The 20,442-nt window shown below is 40.4% G+C and overlaps 1 protein-coding gene across 1 annotated transcript in view; it reads left to right on the top strand.

Annotated features, from left to right (window-relative positions):
* The window catches only part of TADA1 (transcriptional adaptor 1), a 39,964-nt gene that overhangs the window by 5,948 nt on the left and 13,574 nt on the right, over nucleotides 1-20,442 (top strand). Inside the window, exons 2-4 of the mRNA XM_065408865.1 lie at nucleotides 6,276-6,367; nucleotides 6,809-6,874; nucleotides 16,030-16,127. Of these exons, the coding sequence (XP_065264937.1) occupies nucleotides 6,276-6,367; nucleotides 6,809-6,874; nucleotides 16,030-16,127 (256 nt within the window). The remainder of the gene's footprint in view (nucleotides 1-6,275; nucleotides 6,368-6,808; nucleotides 6,875-16,029; nucleotides 16,128-20,442) is intronic.

Raw genomic sequence — 20,442 nt, 5'->3', positions numbered from 1 at the left:
TGGGGCTGGAAGACGGGATGATTTACTTGATAGATTGCCCTATTCTGTTCATTCACTCTGAAGCATCTGGCACCGGCACTATCAGAAGATGGGGGATCCTTGGCTAGATGGACCATTGACCTGACCCAGTATGGCCATTTGTATGTTCTTAACTCAACTACACCTAAATTTATAGACTTTAAGGCGAGAAGGGACCATCATGATCATCACATCATAGGCCACACAACCTAACCCATTCACTCTTGTAATAGGCCCATAACCTCTGGCTGAGTTACTGAAGTCCTCAAATCTTGATTTAAAGGCTTCAAATTAGAGAATCCATTTTTTCTAGTTCAAACTGACAGGAGACCCATACCCCACACTGCAGAGGAAGGTGAAAAAAACCCAAGGTCTCTGCCAATCTGACTGGGGGAAAATTGCTTCCCAACCCCAAATATGGTGACCAGTGAGACTCTGATCATGTGGGTGAGACCCAACAGGCAGACACACCTGGGAAAGAATTCTGTGTAGCAACTCAGAGTCCTCCCCATCTAATGTCCCATCTCTGGCCATTGGAGATGTTTGCTAAAAGCAGTTGTGGATGGGCCATATGCAGTTTTAGGAAACCTCATCACACCATCCGCTCCATAAACTTATCAAGCTGAGTCTTGAAACAAGTTGTTTTTTTGTCCCCACTACTCCTCTTGGAAGGCTGTTAGAAAGCTTTGTCAAATTTCTAGCCTCCTCTTATTGATGGCTGGTTTATAGCTATTTGATCTTGTGCCAACATTGGCACTTAACTTAAATAACTCCTCTCCTTCCCTGGCTGTTTATCCCGCAGATGTATTTATAGTAGGGCTGTCAATTAATTACAGTTAACTCATATGATTTAACTCAAAAATTAATTGTGATTAATTGCTGTTTTAATCACCATGTTAAACAATAGAATACCAATTGAAATTTATTAAATATTTTTGGATGTTTTTCTACATTTATAAATATATTGATTTCTGTTGCAACACAGAATACCAATTGTACAGTGATCACTTTATATTTTTATTACAAATATTTACACTGTAAAAATGATAAACGAAAGAAATAGTATTTTTCAATTCACCTCATACAAGTACTAGAGTGCAATCTCTTTAGCGGGGAAGTGCAGATTTTTATATATATATATATATATATATATATATATATATATATATATATATATATATATATATATATATATACACACTCAAAAATAAAACAGTCCACTCTGTCCTACAAGTCCACTCTGTCCTACGTCTTACTCAGCCAACTGCTAAGAGAAACAAGTTTGTTTACATTTACGAGAGATAATGCTGCTGGCTTCTTATTTACAATGTCACCTGAAAGTGAGAACAGGCGTTCGCATGGCACTTTTGTAGCCGGAATTGCAAGGTATTTATATGCCAGATATGCTAAACATTCGTATGCATTAATTAAATTTGTAACCCAATTCTCCCCCAAGGAGTTCAATGTCCCCTGTTCTATGTTTTACCTGCATTCTGCCATATGTTTCATGTTATAGTAGTCTCGGATGATGACCCAGCACATGTTGTTCATTTTAAGAACGCTTTCACTGCAGATTTGACAAAACACAAAGAATGTAGCAATGTGAGATTTCTAAAGATAGCTACAGCACTCGACCCAAGATTTAAGAATCTGAGAGGGACGAGGTATGGAGCATGCTTTCAGAAGTCTTAAGAGCAACACTCTGATGAGGAAACTACAGCATCCGAACCATCAAAAAAGAAAATCAACCTTCTGCTGGTGGCATCTGACTCAGATGATGAAAGTGAACGTACATCAGTCTGCACTGCTTTGGATCGTCATCAGCATGGATGCATGTTTTCTGGAATAGTTGTTGAAGATGAAGGGACATATGAATCTTTAGCACATCTGGCACGTAAATCTCTTGCAATGCCGGCTACAACAGTGCCATGCGAACGTCTGTTCTCACTTTCGGGTGACATTGTAAACAAGAAGCGGGCAGCATTATTTCCTGCAAATGTAAACAAACTTGTTTGTCTGAGCGATTGTCTGAGTAGGAAGTAGGACTGAGTGGACTTGTAGGCTCAGAAGTTTTACATTTTTATTTTTGAATAGTTATTTTTTTAACATAATTCTATATTTGTAAGTTCAATTTTCATGATAAAGAGGTTGCATTACAGTACTTGTATTGGGTGACTTGAAAAATACTATTCAGCGCAAATATCTGTATTAAAAATAAAGTGAGCACTGTACACTTTGTATTCTCTGTTGTAACGGAAATCAATATATTTGAAAACATCAAAAATATTTAAATAAATGGTATTCTATTATTTAATTTCTTTACAGCCCTAATTTATCGAGAGCAATCCTGTCTTCCCCCCCAGGCTGTTTGCTTCTGTGAGACAATCCATGGAATAATAGAAGATTAGGGTTGGAAGAGACCTCAAGAGGTCATCTAGTCCAACCCCCTGCTCAAAGCAGGACCAAAACCAACTAAATAATCCCAGCCAGGGCTTTGTCAAGCCGGGCCTTAAAAGCCTCTAAGGGATGGAGATTCTACCACCTCCCTAGGTAACCCATTTCAGTGCTTCACCACCCTCCTAGTGAAAAAGTTTTTCCTAATATCCAACCTAGACCGTCCCCACTGCAACTTGAGACCATTGCTGCTTGTTCTGTCATCTGCCATCACTGAGAACAGCCGAGCTCCATCCTCTTTGGAACCCCCCCTCAGGTAGTTGAAAGCAGCTATCAAATCCCCCCTCATTCTTCTCTTCTGGAGACTAAACAATCCCAGTTCCCTCAGCCTCTCCTCATAAGTCATGTGCTCCAGACCCCTAATCATTTTTGTTGCCCTCTGCTGGACTCTCTCCAGAAAGGATGTGGACAGATTGTAGTGGGGGGGCTCAAAACTGGATGCAATACTCCAGATGTGGACTCACCAGTGCTGAATAGAGGGGAATAATCACTTCCCTCAATCTGCTGGCAATGCTTCTACTAATGCAGCCCAATATGACATTTTCCTTCTTGGCAACAAGGGCACACAGTTGACTCATACAGCTTCTCATCCAATGTAATTCCCCAGGTCCTTTTCTGCAGAACTGCCGCTTAGCCAGTCGGTCCCCAGCCTGTAGCAGTGCATGGGATTCTTTCGTCCTAAGTACAGGACTCTGCACTTGTTCTGGCTGAACCTCATCAGATTTGTTTTGGCCCAATCATCCAATTTGTCTACATCACGCTGGAGGGTAGGGATAGGGTCCAGAGTATCTACCTCTCCCCCTAGCTTAGTGTCATCCACAAACTTGCTGAGGGTACAATCCATCCCATCATCCAGATAATGAAGATGTTGAACAAAACCGGCCCCAGGACTGACCCCTGGGGCACTCCGCTTGATACTGGCTGCCGACTAGACATCTAGCCATTGAGCCCAATGATCTAGCCAGCTTTCTATCCACATTATAGTCCATTCAGCCAATCCATACTACTTTAACTTGCTGGCAAGAATACTATGGAAGACCGTATGAAAAGCTTAGCTAAAGTCAAGATCTAACATGTCCACTGCTTTTCCCCATGTCCACAGAGCCAGTTATCTCATCATAGAAGGCAATCAGGTCCTTAAGCTTAGGTCGTTAAGTCTCTTCTCGTAAGGTACGTTCTCCATTCCTCTAATAGTAGCCCTTCTCTGTACCTGTTCCAGTTTGAATTAATCTTTCTTAAACACGGGAGACAAAAATTGCACAAAGTACTCCAGGTGAGGTCTCACTGCTGCCTTGTATAATGGTAACACTACCCTATCTCTACTGGAAATAGCTTGCCTGATATATCCTAGGATTGCATTAGCCTTTTTCACAGCTGCATCACATTGGCAACTCATAGTCATCCTTTGATCAACCAATACATCCAGGTCTTTCTCCTTCTCTGTTGCATCCAACTGATACGTCCCCAGCTTATATTAAACATTCTTATTGTTAGTCCCTAAATGCATGACTGTGCAATTTGAACTATTAAAATTTATCCCATAAGAACGGCCATATTGGGTCAAACCAAAGGTCCATCTAGCCCAGTATCCTGTCTGCCGACAATGGCCAATGCCAGGTGTTTTTAATGTAGTCTTGTAAAACTAGGCAAATATCTAGGTAAGTTGATATGCCCCTTGGAAGACCTCTACGTACCCCTGGTTGAGAACCACTGGTTTAGGTGTTAGGCCATGCTGAGATTATCTTTAATCTCCACTCCACTCCATGCTTAGCGTTCCTACTTCTTCTTTCCTTGTTTTCTTTTTATTTATATGGCTAAAGAACCTTTTACTGATGGTTTTAATTTCCTTTGCAAGGTCTAACTCTGCTTGGCTTTTGTCAGGTCTCACTTTTTCCCCTACACTTGCTGACCTCCAAGAGGTAGCTTTCCTTGCTGATCCATTCCTTGTAGGCTTTCTGCTATCTTTTAATAACATGTTTGAGATGCTTGTTCATCTAGTTTGGTCTGCAATCCTCCCCTATGAATTTTTTTCCTATTGCTTGGGATGCAGACTTCAGATAGTTTCTGCAACTTTGATTTAACATAACTGCAAACCCCCTTCACGTTCAGATCCTGGAGTTCTTCAGTCCACTTCCCTAACTAATTCCTTTTAATTTTTTTTAAGTTTTTGCCCTTTTTGAAATCCAGGACCCTAGCTGCTGATCTATTTTTGATAATTCAGTTTTAACTAAATGGAAGGATAAACTCACATTCACTCAAAGGTTGTACTCTACTACCAATTCTTTTATGAGGTCCTTGCTACTTACCAATACCAAATCTAAAATGGCATCACGTCTTGTAGGTTAGTAACTATATGGTGAATAAATCTGTCAGCTATCCCATCCAGGAATAGCTGGGGCCTACCATTATAAGTAGCATTTGTCCCCCAATCTATATCTGGGCAATTAAAGTCTCCCATAATCACACAATTCCTAGTAATATTTATTTAATTAAAAATATTCGAGGTCTCTATCCAAATCCGACCCTGGGGGTCTGTAGCAGACCAAGTCTAAATACAGTTGGAATACACAAGGGTGTAACTAGCTGATGCTGTGCAATTTAGAAGATGGACTGCTTCAAAAACAACCTGCCTAACCTTTCATAATCTAAGGTTGTGACAATAAAGCTAAAAATTAATTATGTATTTCACTGAAATTATTAAAACAAGTGGAAACTGATTGGTCTAGTTTTGTCATCCCCCACTTTCTGATTATCAGGCACTAGCACAATGCTCTTTGGCTTACCAACACTGCAGGGAAATATTTTAATCTTCCTTCACCCTGAAAGAGATCTTGGAGTCATTGTGGATAGTTCTCTGAAAACATCCACTCAATGTACACCAGCAGTCAAAAACATTAACAGAATGTTGGGAATCATTAAGAAAGGGATAGATAATAAGACAGAAAATATCATATTGCCTCTATAGAAATCCATGGTATGCCCACATCTGGAATACTGGGTACAGATGTGGTCGCCCCATCTCAAAAAAGATATATTGGAACTGGAAAAGGTTCAGAAAAGGGCAACAAAAATGATTAGGGGTATGGAACGGCTGCCATATAAGGAGAGATTAATAAGACTGGGACTTCTCAGCTTGGAAAAGAGACAACTAAGGGGGAATATGATCGAGGTCTATAAAATCATGACTGGTGTGGAGATAGTAAATAAGGAAGTGTTATTTACTCCTCATAATACAAGAACTAGGGGTCACCAAATGAAATTAATAGGCAGCAGGTTTAAAACAAACAGAAGTATTTGTTTCACACAACTCACAGTCAACGTGTGGAACTCCTTGCCAGAGGACACTGAAGGCCAAGTCTATAACAGGGTTCAAAAAAGAACTAGATAAGTTCATGGAGGATATGTCCATCAAGACTATTAGCCAAGATGGTCAGGGATGGTGTCCCTAGCCTCTGTTTGCCAGAAGCTGGGAATGGGCGACAGGGGATGGATCACTTGATGATTACCTGTTCTGTTCATTCCCTCTGGGGCACCTGGCATTGGCTACTGTCGGAAGACAGGATACTGGGCTAGATGGACCTTTGGTCTGACCCAATATGGCTGTTCTTATGCAACCCTCTGTTTTCACTGAAGTTGTATTAAAACATTGCTTTTTTATTAGATTTTTCTAAAACGTATACAAAAAGTTAAATGTTGGAGCTGAACTAAATGACTGTCCATTTAAGATATGGGAGAAAAGGAATAGATTTAGTAGGCAAAGCAATGTTGTTTACAGTGCTTAATGTTTTCTCTCCCATGCACAGATACTGGGCAAACTTGAAACTTTGGTTCAAGCAAAAGATCAGTAAAGAAGAGTTTGATCTGGAAGCTCGCAGACTCCTCACCCAAGATAACGGTAAGAGACCGTCCCTAGGAGTGTCCCTTTTTCTGTCTTCCCACATTTCTCAAAATTCCACATTCTGGGTTAGTTGCTGCTTGCTACACACCAATGCAACCACATGAAGTGTGACTACATAACTCCCACTGCTCCTCTAGAACTTGCCTCTTCTCTTGGGCCACATGATCTTACCACTGCTGAGATAAGAACCTTCTCCTTTGCAGCTCCTAATTTCATAGAGAGGCTAAAAACCTATGTAAAGGATATCAATTGGGAGGTGTATGCAGCCAGTGGAATGCATGGGAAAACATGGCTGTGGAAGGTGTAAACAAAATCACTTTATAAGGTAGCTTCAAGTGGCTGCCTTTGGACTTTGCCTGCCATGTTGCTAATGTGAATCTGTCTTCAAGTAAAACTTTCTCCCCGGCGTCTGTCTGAGTGAACTCTTTCTTTTCGCAGTCCATTCTCACAATGATTTCCTCCTGGCTATTCTCACTCGATGCCAAATCCTGGTTTCTGCACCAGGTAAGAAAACAAACTATTAGTTTTTAAAAATAGATCATACAGCACAACCCTGGGAAGTGTTTATGGTGGGCTTTGTTTTTAAGCTATATGCTTGACTTATTTAGTCTTAAATTGTATGTTGTCTCTTATATGAGCTAGGTGCCATATGACACAGTGGGGATCCTGACTGGGGCCTTTAGTTACTATTGCAATATAAATATGATCATCTGTATTCTAAAATAAGGATTTCACACACTTGGCTAAAGACTAGTGCTCTACATTGCCATGCAGGAGACCCAGGTTTGATTTCTAGTCTCATGCTTCTTTGGCTGTGAGTTCTGTAAGGTGGTGTGCTCTGTGCCCCACCAACCTGCAGTGCCAAGTGAAGGGAGGATTTGCTCCATGTTCTCCAGCAATCTGCTTGGCATGATGTGAGAATGGTGTTGACAGCCTTGCGTCGGAAAGATTGAAACTCTGACTCATGGAGGGAGGCAGCACTAGGAGAGAGAGAGAGGGGTTTTTTGTTTTTGTTTTTTTTGCCCTGTCCTGTCCCCAGAGTAGAGGGGAGGACGGGAAGCTTCTAGTTGTAAAGTTTTAATTAAAATGTTTCCAATAAATTTAATATCCTTCTGTTAAGCCCCTGCAGCTATCACATTATGTCTGGTGTTATGCTGCTCTGTGGTGTCTAGTGAGTTTCAGTATTGCTGACCCCAGAATGGATTTTGAAAGGATGGACCAAAAACTTAGCCACAAGACCCGTTGAGTGAAAGTGATTCAAACTGCAAATTAGAATACGAGTTTGAGACTGCTAGAAAGTTCAGGGACCGGCATCTTAGGGTCTTGTGCTGAGCCTGCTGTATTGTTTATGCTGACTGCCTAATACAATCGAACCTGGCTAACTGAACACCAAAAGTTCTCCATGTAACTTCTGCAGCTTCTCGCTTGATTTTTTTTTTTTTTTTTTTTTTTTCTTTCTTCCATTGGGATGGCTGCAGCAAATACGGTGCACTTGGTTTGTTTTATAATCTAAACCTTCTGAATAAAACCAGACAGACTTAACCACAGCCCGACTATCCTTTCAAAAAGGACAAGGCAGAGGAGTGGGACTCTGCAGGTCTGGGTTCCATTTCCTAGGAGTGACACAGATGTTGTCATGTGTAACATTGGGCAGGTAGGGCTCAGGGTCTGGTCCAGGGGGGATCTCAGCTCCTGTTTAGGCACCTAAATGAGTGGCCAGATTTTTTTAATAAGGGTTTGCACAGCACTTGACAGCTCCGTCTGAGAACAATAGGAGCTGCTTGGTGCTGAGCAAGTACACTTGGAAAATCTGGTCCTTCATTTCTCAGTACCCCTTATCCCCATTTTACAGCTGGGGAAAACACTTCTCCACCTCAGAGGAGTGATGTGAGGATAAATCCATAAAAAGTTGGGAGGCACTTAGATACTACAGTGACAGGCGCTGTGTAAGTACCTAGACAGACAAAGCATCACATGAGTACTCTGTATTAATAAGAATCACGGTAGAGCTGCGCACATTCTGTTCCAGATTGCTGATTTCAGGGAAGATTCTTGTTAGACCCCTGAGGGTACTTAGCTTGTGGAAAATTGCCTCCGTCAGTGTTTTTGTTCCTAGGAAGACTTTCAAGAACTGTGTTTTTGCTTTCACATGCTTGTGTTTTCTCCCCCAGGAAATCCTACTGAAATGTACATTCAGTTTATAGGGTCTCTGATGAGCATCTTGATGAGCAAAGCAATTAGTTGGTTTTTAGCTAATCCTGGCTTCTATAGGGCCCCAATTTCTTTTTCAGTAATCTTGGGCTGACAAAGACTTGGAGCTATAGTCCTCTACACCTGAGACTGGATAACATTTTTTTATTAATTATTCAGGGTTGGCAACGCGTTTTGATTTAAGGGCCACCAAGTCTGACTCACAGGGATGGGTTGACCATGTCCCATTTGCCTCCAAAGAGAGGAGGAGAAGTGAAAAGAAGAAATGTGTGAGAAAGAAAGAAATGGGAATAAAGCGACAGCTGAAAACAGAAGAGAGTGATCAGAGCGATTCTCCTAACCATTTGTCCGTCTCTCTTCTGGCCAAGAAAATAAAATACTGAAAAACAAATAAATTAAAGAAATAAACAGTATGGGCGGGTTCTTTTCTATAACCGATATCCTTGTAGCTTCATCTCTGTTAGTATGTTTCTTTTTCTCTCTCTGCTCTTGCTGCTGTATAATGTGTGTTGGAAAAGTCACAAATGCCACCACCTTCCTTTTGCTGGGGTTTGACTGTACTCTGCTGCCCCTATGGAAAGCAGTGCAAGCCTGGAGTGAAGCAGCTCTGTCCTCTTTCTCAGCTTGTTGCCTTTGTTAACAAGGCTAGAAGCTGGCTAGGTCTGCAGTGGATCGGTTGTCAAAAAAACCCTGCTAATGTGAAGTTGGCAAGTCTTGAACTGAACAAGAGTAGCCATTAAAGCGCCTCATGTGCTAATACTGCTCCCTTCAATGTGTGCAATAAGTACAAGCTGTGCTCTAGAAATTAGTAAAATGAACACATGCTGTCACTTATAATGCTACTTCTAAGCACCTCTAGTTATGGAAAGAGATGCAGTTCCTTAATATTACACTAGATGACAGCTACATCATATGGATTTGTGTGTGGTAACACACGTGCTCAAAGGAGCAGTTAATGTTGCTAGAGCCTCCTTGGCTCTGAATCTGCTGATATTGTTGCAACTTTAAAATATCCAGGCTTAACATTATATGAATCTGTTTGCATAAAACCTGATGAGGGAATAGTGGCAGAAGGGCTTAGTAGCAACACATGGAATCATATCATCTGTCTATGAAGGCAGTACAACTGCACTCGTCCTCTCTAAGTGCCTTGCGAATTCTAATGCATTTATTTTTAGAGAATTTCTGGCTTCTCCCTATTCACTAATAATTTTTTTAAATTGTTGGAAAAGGCAGGTTAGAGAGAGGTTTTATGCTTCAATCTGACAGCAGGGAGGTCTGGTATTGTTGATTGCTTCCAGGCTTGTGTTCCACACTTGAAATTAATCTGCTAAGCAAACTCTCTCTCTCTTGAGGTTCCCAGTTGTAGTGGAATTCAGCTGTCATGACTGAAAAGAGTGAGAACAGCATAGCTGGGGTTACTTATATAAAGGCTTTTTTGAGGATAAGAACTGAAATTTTGACCTTGCTGCTGTCTTCAAGTCTGAGCTAATGCAAAGAACTATGGCTCTGTATGATGTGCTCTTGGTAACCTGTCTTGCTCAGTTAAGACTGCTGTGTTTTTGAACAGCTGTGGCTCTTTTCTTTTTCTTCACTACTGTTTTTCCTCATGGTATCCCATACTCACTCCCTCTACCCCCTCTCTTAATTTCTGACCTTCCCAAGACTTCCTTACTTTGTGCTTCTAAAGATTCTCAATGTTTACAGTTCAGTCTTATGCCTTCTACAAAAGAACAACGTGTTACCTTCTAAATTGACTAGAATACTGGCTTATTCTACAAAGTGAAGAGCACTTGCATTCTGTCTCCCATCCAAATGCTGACCTAGCACTATAATGTACGGCTTGTGACCGGTCATCCGAGGCTATAGGTCAGAAGAATGCAAGCCAAGTGTATAGGTATAATAACAGACCTGTGGAAAGAATAAAGAAAAATGGTAAAGCCTGATGTGGTCTGTGCAGCACAAAGCAAGAGCATGCAGGAGGAAGTAGCTGTAAAATGAGTGGGTGAACAACAGAGTCCATCACACAGATGGGGTTCATTACTTCAGTGCCCTAATACTTGAAGCCTTTTATATGGACCTGATGATTAAGTGCTAGAATACTGTGTGTTAAAAGGTATTCTAAGGGCACGAGGCTCAAGAAAATTAAGAGGAAACTGGAAACAAAATATTAGGTTGTAGAGACTCACCCTCATAGTAGCAAAACACTAAGCAGGTGCTTAAATCCTTAACTTTAAGGCCCATCAGCTTCAACAGAATTTAAGCATGTACTTAAAGCTAAATAAGTGCTCAGCTGAGTAGGGTTGGGATTACTTGCCTACTTTTTGTTGAAGGGAACCTGTATGATCAAGAACACTGGCCCAAGGAACACTTTTTAACCCAGAGATCTGCTTGGGGATTTTACACAATCAGAAGGTGACCTATAGTTGTCTGTAACTGCAAGGGAAAATAATCTTGGCAATGTGAAGCCCCAAGTTCCATAACTAAACATCCAAATGACAGTGGAGAAAACAGGATTGATATGTTGAAAGGATAGGCCTTTAGCTAACGTTGCTGTAATTGTCTGGAAGCATTAGGAAATCAGATAGTGATCTCCAACTGGTTATGTTACTGCCACATAGATTCAGCCCTCCTGGAAAATACTATGGAGGTTCTTCAGGATCCTGATTTAGAATTCGGTCAGTAAATAGGATCATCAGGCACTTGGATATCTGTGGTAATAATGAAATTCTTGTTTTTCATATTCAGCTTCTTTTCCCTCTCTGCCCCGCTAACATTGAGCCAAGGGTGGGGGCTTGTAGGAATAAAACAGGTGGTCTGCTAAGGATGAGAGAAGTAAAGAAAATGTCCTAGGAATACTATAGAAGCCAAACTATGATTAGCCTACATGCTAAGCAGGTAAAGAGTAACTGCTCTGAGATCCTTGATAAACTGTAGAAAATCCTAGAGAAATGAGCACATCCTGAAATAAACAGCAGCACCCAGCAAACTCAGATTTAGCAATTAGCCATGATGCTTAATGAAACAAATATAAATTTTAAAATTCTCAAAATACAAAAAACCACATTCAACCTTTCTCCTAAATTCAATTGACATTTTAAAAATAGCTCATAAAACAACATGCAGAAACAAAATTAGAGGTGTTAAAGCAAATCGATCTATTTACATCATAAAGAGCATTAATTTCACAGTCTATTATTTTTACTGAGTGGGCAAATAGGACAACTGGCTGTATAACTGAAACAATACTGCTCTATAACACCCATACTAATTCTTGAGTTAATGATGCAAAAGGCTTCAGGGCCAAGATTGGAGATAGACTTTTTTCCCCCTCAAACGTTATATAATAGTACTGTATGTAATGTGGCAAATCTTCAACCTGGCCAGGCCCTCCTGGGCAAAAGTGATTGTGCCTCTCATTGCCAGTGTACATACTTTCTAAATAAACCAACTGCATTGTTTGAAAACAAAGAGCCATAAAGGCCCTCCTTAGCTGTTCAAAATTTCCAAATATTCTTGACTTATGGATGGCCTTTAGATAAGGGAGCCAAGGAGCCATTTGTTACATTAACATCTGCCTTATCTGGTAGTTTACAAATATCTTCTTCTCTAAGCTTATCAAAATTTTCATACATGTAAACCCCCCACCCCACCCCCGAATTATTCCACACCACTCTCTCTTGTCATCCTACATTAGAAAGCCTTGGCATTTTTAGAGTTTGATTTCTGAGCGGAAATTGGAGTGAGTAGCATATTAATCATGCATATATGGTGCTGCAGTCAGGCTATGACTTTCCCTTGTCCCTAGAACCATTATTAAAAACCAGTGCCAAAGCCCAGTTAGGGTTAGGATTTCTTAATTTTAAATCTGGAATACTTCCTCTTAAGCCAGGTTGAGAGGTTGGGATATCTCACAAGAGGCTTCTCTCTAACCTTCTAAGGTGTGGGAGGGAATAGCAGGAGTGGATTGAGTATTGCATTACCCTTCTCGTACATTCATGCTCTATATTCTGAGATGTGGAGCCGAGACTGAAACAGCCCAGCTCTTCTGAATCAGAAAAAATGCCAAATACCCTGTTTGGGCTACGAGATACAAATGGGGGGACTTCAGGGGTAAAACCTTTCAAAGATTTTTCCCGAGCTGCCAAATTCTCCCTAACATAACTTTGAAATTCAAAAAGCTTTCCTTGGTTTCTGACATATCTTTAAACACCATTTCCAGTAACTTCCCTGTAGTCAAATAATGGTCACAGTATTGTTAACCCCACCCTAGCGTCTGTGTGATATTGTCCAATTTTATATTGTCTGCTCTTTGACAAGCTAATAGTTGCGTAACTGCATAATTTTATTGGCTATCCTGTGAAATGTGTGGTAAATCATCTACCTTTCTGTATTTTTGTTTGTTTTCTTTAATAAAACAAAATGATCACAGCAGGATACCGAAAGCCTGAAGGAGGGGCAATGTTATTTCCCTGAACCGCATTGGGAGTGCAGATGTTTGCAGAGGAAACATAAAGGAGAGGTTTGGCTGCGTATTAGACAGATTATCATGAGAGAGCTGGGCAGCCCTTACCTCCCAGGAAGCAATCCAAATCTTTGTCCATTAGTGGGAGCTGCACAGTCAGCCAGAGAGCTCAAACTGGGGGCAGGGCAGGTGCCTGATAGTACTACGAGTGAATGAAAAAATCCATCAGATCAAACCTCCCCCAAAAATAATGACGTGGGAGCTGGTGTACAAGATTCTGTGAACATTTTAATAGGAGATACTGACTGAACTCTGCAGGATTCCCATTGCCAAGGGTATGTGGGATTATAAAGTCTATAATATTGGTTTGGCCAGCAGTGGCAATGGAAGTACAAGTAGCTAACTCCTGAGCAGTATCCAATTGGGCTGCTTGACCAGACCTCCTGGTGTGATATCGCATAACAACCATCCTTGCTGCAATTGGTTTCACTCAGTCCTTCTTCATCCTTCCCTCAGTTCCACACGGTTGCTAGCTCTCTGTCTGCTTCCTGGGTCTATTTCTTCTGCAATTTCTTTCATACTCCCCTGCCCTTTAAGGATGAATATGACCTTTGTTTATGAAGGGCCTGATCTAGTGCTTATTAAAGTCAATGGAAAGACTTACACTGACTTCAGTAAGATCCAATGAGCCAGACTTTGATACCCTCACCCATCCTGGGTAGAACTTTACTCCACAAAGTTGTCCACCACTTGTGGCATCGGATACTGTTCAAGTGTGAGTAAGGGGATTGGTATCTGGCCCCAAGCATTGGACCAATACATTGCTGCAAATTTACCTTTCAGCAAGTCTGCCCATAAACTTCAAATTGAACTTTGTTGTTGCCTTAATTGGAATTGAATACCTGCCAGGCACCGGATATTGAAAGGCTAATAGTACATGCTGTGTTAGGACATGACAATCTTTCTTACAAAACTCCAGAATGTCAAACAATCTCTTCAGTAAAAGATGTATCTATATTATGCTTAACAATCCCTCTCATTTCAAAATGACCTACAAACTATAGTCAAGGATGACTCTGTTAGTGAAATGTAGCATTTCTGGGGGTGACGTATGGCAACTGTCAAGTAGAACACAACAGTGCTACACAACTGAACATGAAGAGTACCTTTTTAGAACTGAAAATGTAGAGGGAATTTATTTAGGCTGTCCATAATTCCTAGAGTTGGAATATGGCCAGAATGCTGACACCGAGACCCCTACTCTTAAAAAGAATGTCATGGGATCTTTAAGGACCACATGTGATCCGGACCTTGTTTTAAGTCTCATTTGAAATATGCAAAGATTCTTTAAGGTGCTTTGTCTTTAAACACATGAGATACAATGGGATTCTTCATGTGCTTAACTGCTTTGCTAGAGGAGGGCCTAGCAGCACAGTTCATCCCAGTGCTACTTTTAATGCTTAAACAATAACACATTTAAATACTTTAAGCACAGAGGGAGTGTCTGCTGAGCTGCATGTGTGTGGAGAAGTGGGACGGGGTGCTAGTGAGAGGGCCTGAATGATACGCATCATCCTGCCTACCAAAACCTCTGCCTCTATGGCCCCGAGCAACTTCCTTCTATCTTCGTAGCTTCCCTGCAATGCTCTACTCTTTCCCTCCCCTTCCACTAGAAGAGTTAAGGTTGCTCTGTTGTGTTGCATAGAGAGAAACGTCTAGTCTGTGAGTGTACAACCCCAGCTTGGTTTAAGAATTCTATATTTAACTTTAGTTGGTGACTTCCTTTTGTCTAAAAACAATTTCTTTTTGGGTGAGGAAATATGAAATGATTTGGGTGTAGAAAATTGTTTTTAAAATACATTTTATTCTCTTATTAGTAATTCTTCCAAGTCAACACCATTGGTACGAGCTCCTTGGTGTCAGTAGTATAGGGACTACTGTGCCAAGAAATCCTTGTGTTTTTGAGGGTATATATGGAGCTCTTACTCCTTGGGGCAGCTATTTCTCTGGGGAAGTAAGAAAATATGAAATCCTAGGTATGTAAAGGATTCATTAACAAGCATTAACAGACCATGCAATATCTGGTATTTTTTCCATCCCCCAATATAATTTGAGTTCTGTAAGATGTTTCCCCACATACTGTTGTCCTCAAAAGTTTAGGTCATTGTTTTTAAACTGAAAAGCTCTTTCTGGGTGTAGACATTTGTATGCCGCTACAGGATTAGAAAGGGAAATTCCAAGCACTAATTCCTTGGTCAGACTCCTGTCATGTGAGATAGCTCTGTGAAATATGTTGAACAGTCTGGAGACTCTAGAACTTTCAAGGTAATTATCATCACTAAAACCCAGTGAACACATATCTAGCTTTTTTCTTTATATGATTTTGTAATTTGCATAATAGCACATACAGGACATACCTGAACAATTAGGGCCCAATTCTGTGAGGGTCAGAGCAGTCTCAGCTCAGCTCTTCTATAGGAGATGAGCATGCTTAACACCTCTCAGGAGTCACTTGGAACTCTGCAGGGTCTGACTTTAACTATGCTTCTCAAGTATCTTGACGTACTGCTTAATAACTATCTACAGAAGTCATCCACCAATACAGTGCCTGCCACGTCCTTTTAGGTAGCTGTAATATTGTCTTAGCCATTATATACATGTGCCTTTGTGATAGCCTCATGCATCTATTGCAGTTTAAAAACATGTTGCAAGAAAGGCACAATATAGTTCAGATAATTTCCCTCTGAAGTAATAGAATTATTGCTCAGATACATGGTTTTAGTAGTCGAGAATTGTAACAAGCCAAATAGTGTAAAATAGAAATGGCACATGCACTTAAATTGGAATGGATGGAAGAGCTCTTCAGAGGTGCCAGAACCTTGTGGGTTTTGTCTTGTTTTTAAATGTATGAACTAAATTATATTGGCTACAAATGGGAGTGACCTTCCCTTCCCCACTTTTTTTCCTTCTCTCCTATTTTCAGAGGGTCCTGGGCCTCTGCCATGGACGGGTGGTTCTGCAACTAAACCTGGAAAACCCAAAGGAAAGAAAAAGTTTTCTTCGGTTCGGCAGAAGTTTGATGTAAGTTTATATTCTGCAAAGGGTCTCAGCTCTGCTAAACACACTAGAAATGAAGAGCTGGCAACCTGTGAGCAGTAAATGGTCCCTTTGTTAGCCGGGATGGCTAAGATGCTTTACCTCATTCCAGCAGAAGTGTTTGTATTAAAGCAGTGGTTCCCAAACTTTAACAACCTGTGAACCCCTTTCACTAAAATGTCAAGTCTCACGAACCCTCTCCTAAAAATGAATATTTCCAATTTTCTCCTTTACCTGAGTATAAATGATAAAAGCAGTGACCTTGGAAATATAAAATTTGTTTTTATGACATGCTTATTACACACTATTTATTATTAATTATTATTTATCATTACAGTATTTTTATTAGAATCAAACGAAAGGCAGAGACAAAATTTCTCGATACTTTAAATGACTGCTTATTGGAGCAGCTGGTACAGCAATCCACAAGGGGAGAGGCAACTCTCGATTTAGTCCTGAGTGGAGCACAGGATCTGGTCCAAGAGGTAACTATAACAGGACTGCTTGGAAATAGTGACCATAATATAATAACATTTAACATTCCTGTGGTGGGAAGAGCACCTCAACAGCCCAATACTGTGTTATTTAATTTCAGAAAGGGGAACTATGCAAAAATGAGGAGGTTAGTTAAAGAGAAATTAAAAGGTACAGTGACTAGAGTGAAATCCTTGCAAGCTGCATGGACACTTTTCAAAGACACCATAATAGAGGCTCAACTTAAATGTATATCCCAAATTAAAAAACACAGTAAAAGAACTAAAAAAGAGCCACCGGGGCTTAACAACCATGTAAAAGAAGCAGTGAGAGATAAAAAGGCATCTTTTAAAAAGTGGAAGTCAAATCCTAGTGAGGTAAATAGAAGGGAGCATAAACACTGCCAAATTAAGTGTAAAAATGCAATAAGAAAAGCCAAAAAGGAGTTTGAAGAACAGCTAGCCAAAAAACTCAAAAGGTAATAACAAAATGTTTTTTAAGTACATCAGAAGCAGGAAGCCTGCTAAACAACCAGTGGGGCCCCTGCACGATCGAGATACAAAAGGAGCACTTAAAGACGATAAAGTCATTGCGGAGAAACTAAGTGAATTCTTTGCTTCAGTCTTCACGGCTGAGGATGTTAGGGAGATTCCCAAACCTGAGCCGGCTTTTGGAGGTGACAAATCTGAGGAATTGTCACAGATTGAAGTGTCACTAGAGGAGGTTTTGGAATTAATTGAGAAACTTAACTGTAACAAGTCACTGGGACCAGATAGCATTCACCCAAGAGTTCTGAAAGAACTCAAAAGTGAAATTGCGCAACTATTAACTACGGTTTGTAACCTGTCCTTTAAGTCAGCTTCTGTACCCAATGACTGGAAGATAGCTAATGTAATGCCAATATTTAAAAAAGGCTCCAGAGGTGATCCTGGCAATTACAGACCGGTAAGTCTAACGTCAGTACCTGGCAAATTAGTTGAAATAATAGTAAAGAATAAAATTGTCAGACACATAGAAGAACATAAATTGTTGGGCAAAAGTCAACATGGTTTCTGTAAAGGGAAATCATGTCTTACTAATCTAATAGAGTTCTTTGAAGGGGTCAACAAACATGTGTCTGTACTGTGTACAGATGTGGTCCTCTCATCTCAAAAAAGATATACTGGCATTAGAAAAGGTTCAGAAAAGGGCAACTAAAATGATTAGGGGTTTGGAACAGGTCCCATATGAGGAGAGCTTAAAGAGGCTAGGACTTTTCAGCTTGGAAAAGAGGAGACTAAGGGGGGATATGATTGAGGTATATAAAATCATGAGTGGTGTGGAGAAAGTGAATAAGGAAAAGTTATTTAGTTGTTCCCATAATATAAGAACAAGATAGTTGTTCTGCTCAAGATAGTTAAGACCGAAGCAGACTGTGAAGAACTTCAAAAAGATCTCACAAAATTAAGTTATTGGGCAACAAAATGGCAAATGAAATTTAATGTGGATAAATGTAACCCCAACTATACATACAATATGATGGGGGCTAATTTAGCTACAACAAATCAGGAAAAAGATCTTGGAGTCATCGTGAATAGTTCTCTGAAGATGTCCACGCAGTGTGCAGAGGCGGTCAAAAAAGCAAACAGGATGTTAGGAATCATTAAAAAGGGGATAGAGAATAAGACGGAGAATATATTATTGCCCTTATATAAATCAATGGTACGCCCACAGCTTGAATACTGCATACAGATGTGGTCTCCTCATCTCAAAAAAGATATACTGGCACTAGAAGGGCAACTAAAATGATTAGGGGTTTGGAGAGGGTCCCATATGAGGAGAGATTAAAGAGGCTAGGACTTTTCAGCTTGGAAAAGAGGAGACTAAGGGGGGATATGATAGAGGTATATAAAATTGAGTGATGTGGATAAGGAAAAGTTATTTACTTATTCCCATAATACAAGAACTAGGGGTCACCAAATGAAATTAATAGGCAACAGGTTTAAAACGAATAAAAGGAAGTTCTTCACGCAGCGCACAGTCAATTTGTGGAACTCCTTACCTGAGGAGGTTGTGAAGGCTAGGTCTATAACAGCGTTTAAAAGAGAACTGGATAAATTCATGGAGGCTAAGTCCATTAATGGCTATTAGCCACGATGGGTAAGGAATGGTATCCCTAGACTCTGTTTGTCAGAGGGTGGAGATGGATGGCAGGAGAGAGATCGCTTGATCATTACCTGTTAGGTTCACTCCCTCTGGGGCACCTGGCATTGGCCACTGTCGGTAGACAGGATACTGTGCTGGACGGACCTTTGGTCTGACCCAGTATTGCCATTCTTATATTCTTATGTATTACAATATGAAAACGGCAACACTCTTCCACGATCTCACTTTTGTAGCTTGTATAACTTTGAATAAGCATGTTATAAGACAAGGCTCCTATGTTTCATCAAGGAGTATCAGATGTGAAACAGCATGAAGGTATTTAAGAAGCCAATCCAAAGAGTTCCTCCTACACAAGCATTCGGGGCTTGAGCAGTCCAGACAAACAATGCACATTACAACAAAGCTTAAACTTGTTCTTCATAATAATTTTAAAAACAATACTAGCTGCCTATTTAATTTTAAGAACAGCAAAAAATATCCACCTCCCTTTCCTTTTCTTATAAGGAGTCTTGAAGTTTAAATCTCCTCAGTGTCATAGATATGCTTGCTTTGATCTGCTTAGCTCTTGGAAGTCCAGGGGCTCTGGGCTGCTGGCCCCGTGCTGCCCAGGATCCCTAGGGACAGCTCTGTCCGGCATTAGGGATTTTTTTCCCGGGAACCCCCTGTAACATTTCGTGAACCCAAACCCCAGTTTGGGAACCACTGATTATTAAAGCAATAAGTATTCAAGTGTAATTACCAGACAAATCTCTTTTAGTCCAGATATTTATAATTTCATGCTGCCCCGATCTCTTGTTGACTTTAAAAAGCTAAGTGCTTCATGAAGCAAAAGGTTCCATATATTATAGTTACCATTGTGCTTACCCCTTCTTCTCAAATTGACTTGCTGTGTGAGCCTGGTTGGGCTAGCCAACTCCATATTGCTTTGGGCCGTCTGGATGGGTGCAACACTTTCCTTTAAACTGACCACTCTTAAAGGGCTCCAAGTTCTTAAGGGAAAATACTTCGGAGTGCCTCTTCTCTGCCTAGCCTTTTCCCTATGGGGTGCGGGGAGAAACGCATAGGACCAGGTTCTCATTTACATTAATCCCCTTTTACATTATTCTGGCATTCTAAAGGGTCTGTAAAGTGGGCCCACTTGGAGGCTGCTTTACACTGCCAGAGTGGTATAAAAGGCATTAGTGTGAATGAGAATTGGGCCCATAAACGCCGGAGACTAAATTTGACACTGGTATAATCAGGCACTGTAATACTCTTTACAAACAGCGGTTTTAAAGAATTGTGAACCCAGTGGAAGTAGAATTGTATTTAGAAATTGCCACAATGATTCAGACAATATTTCTTACTATTCATCCTGTTTTGGCTGAGACTGTAACAGCAATGCATATTTGGATAATCTGTAGTATCTTCATTTATAAAAATTCTCAGTAATCTCTTCGCACTAAGCAATTATGAGAATCTGATTAACTGAGTAATACATATGTCTGGTGATGGATTTAAAACTTGGTTTGTTTAAAAAATGTGAATGTGTGTATATATACTGTAGATGTGCATTTTTTTTCAGGAATGTATGATAGTGTAGTACTGTATTAAGGTTTTATCAGGATGAATTTTGGTAGTGAAGTTAATAATCCCATTAGAGTTAAGATGTTCAGCTGACACCAAAATACTGCTGAGAGAG

This window comes from Emys orbicularis, chromosome 8 (genome assembly GCF_028017835.1).
Source record: "Emys orbicularis isolate rEmyOrb1 chromosome 8, rEmyOrb1.hap1, whole genome shotgun sequence".
Taxonomy (NCBI): Eukaryota; Metazoa; Chordata; order Testudines; family Emydidae; genus Emys; species Emys orbicularis.
This window is presented reverse-complemented; position numbering and strand designations above follow the sequence as displayed.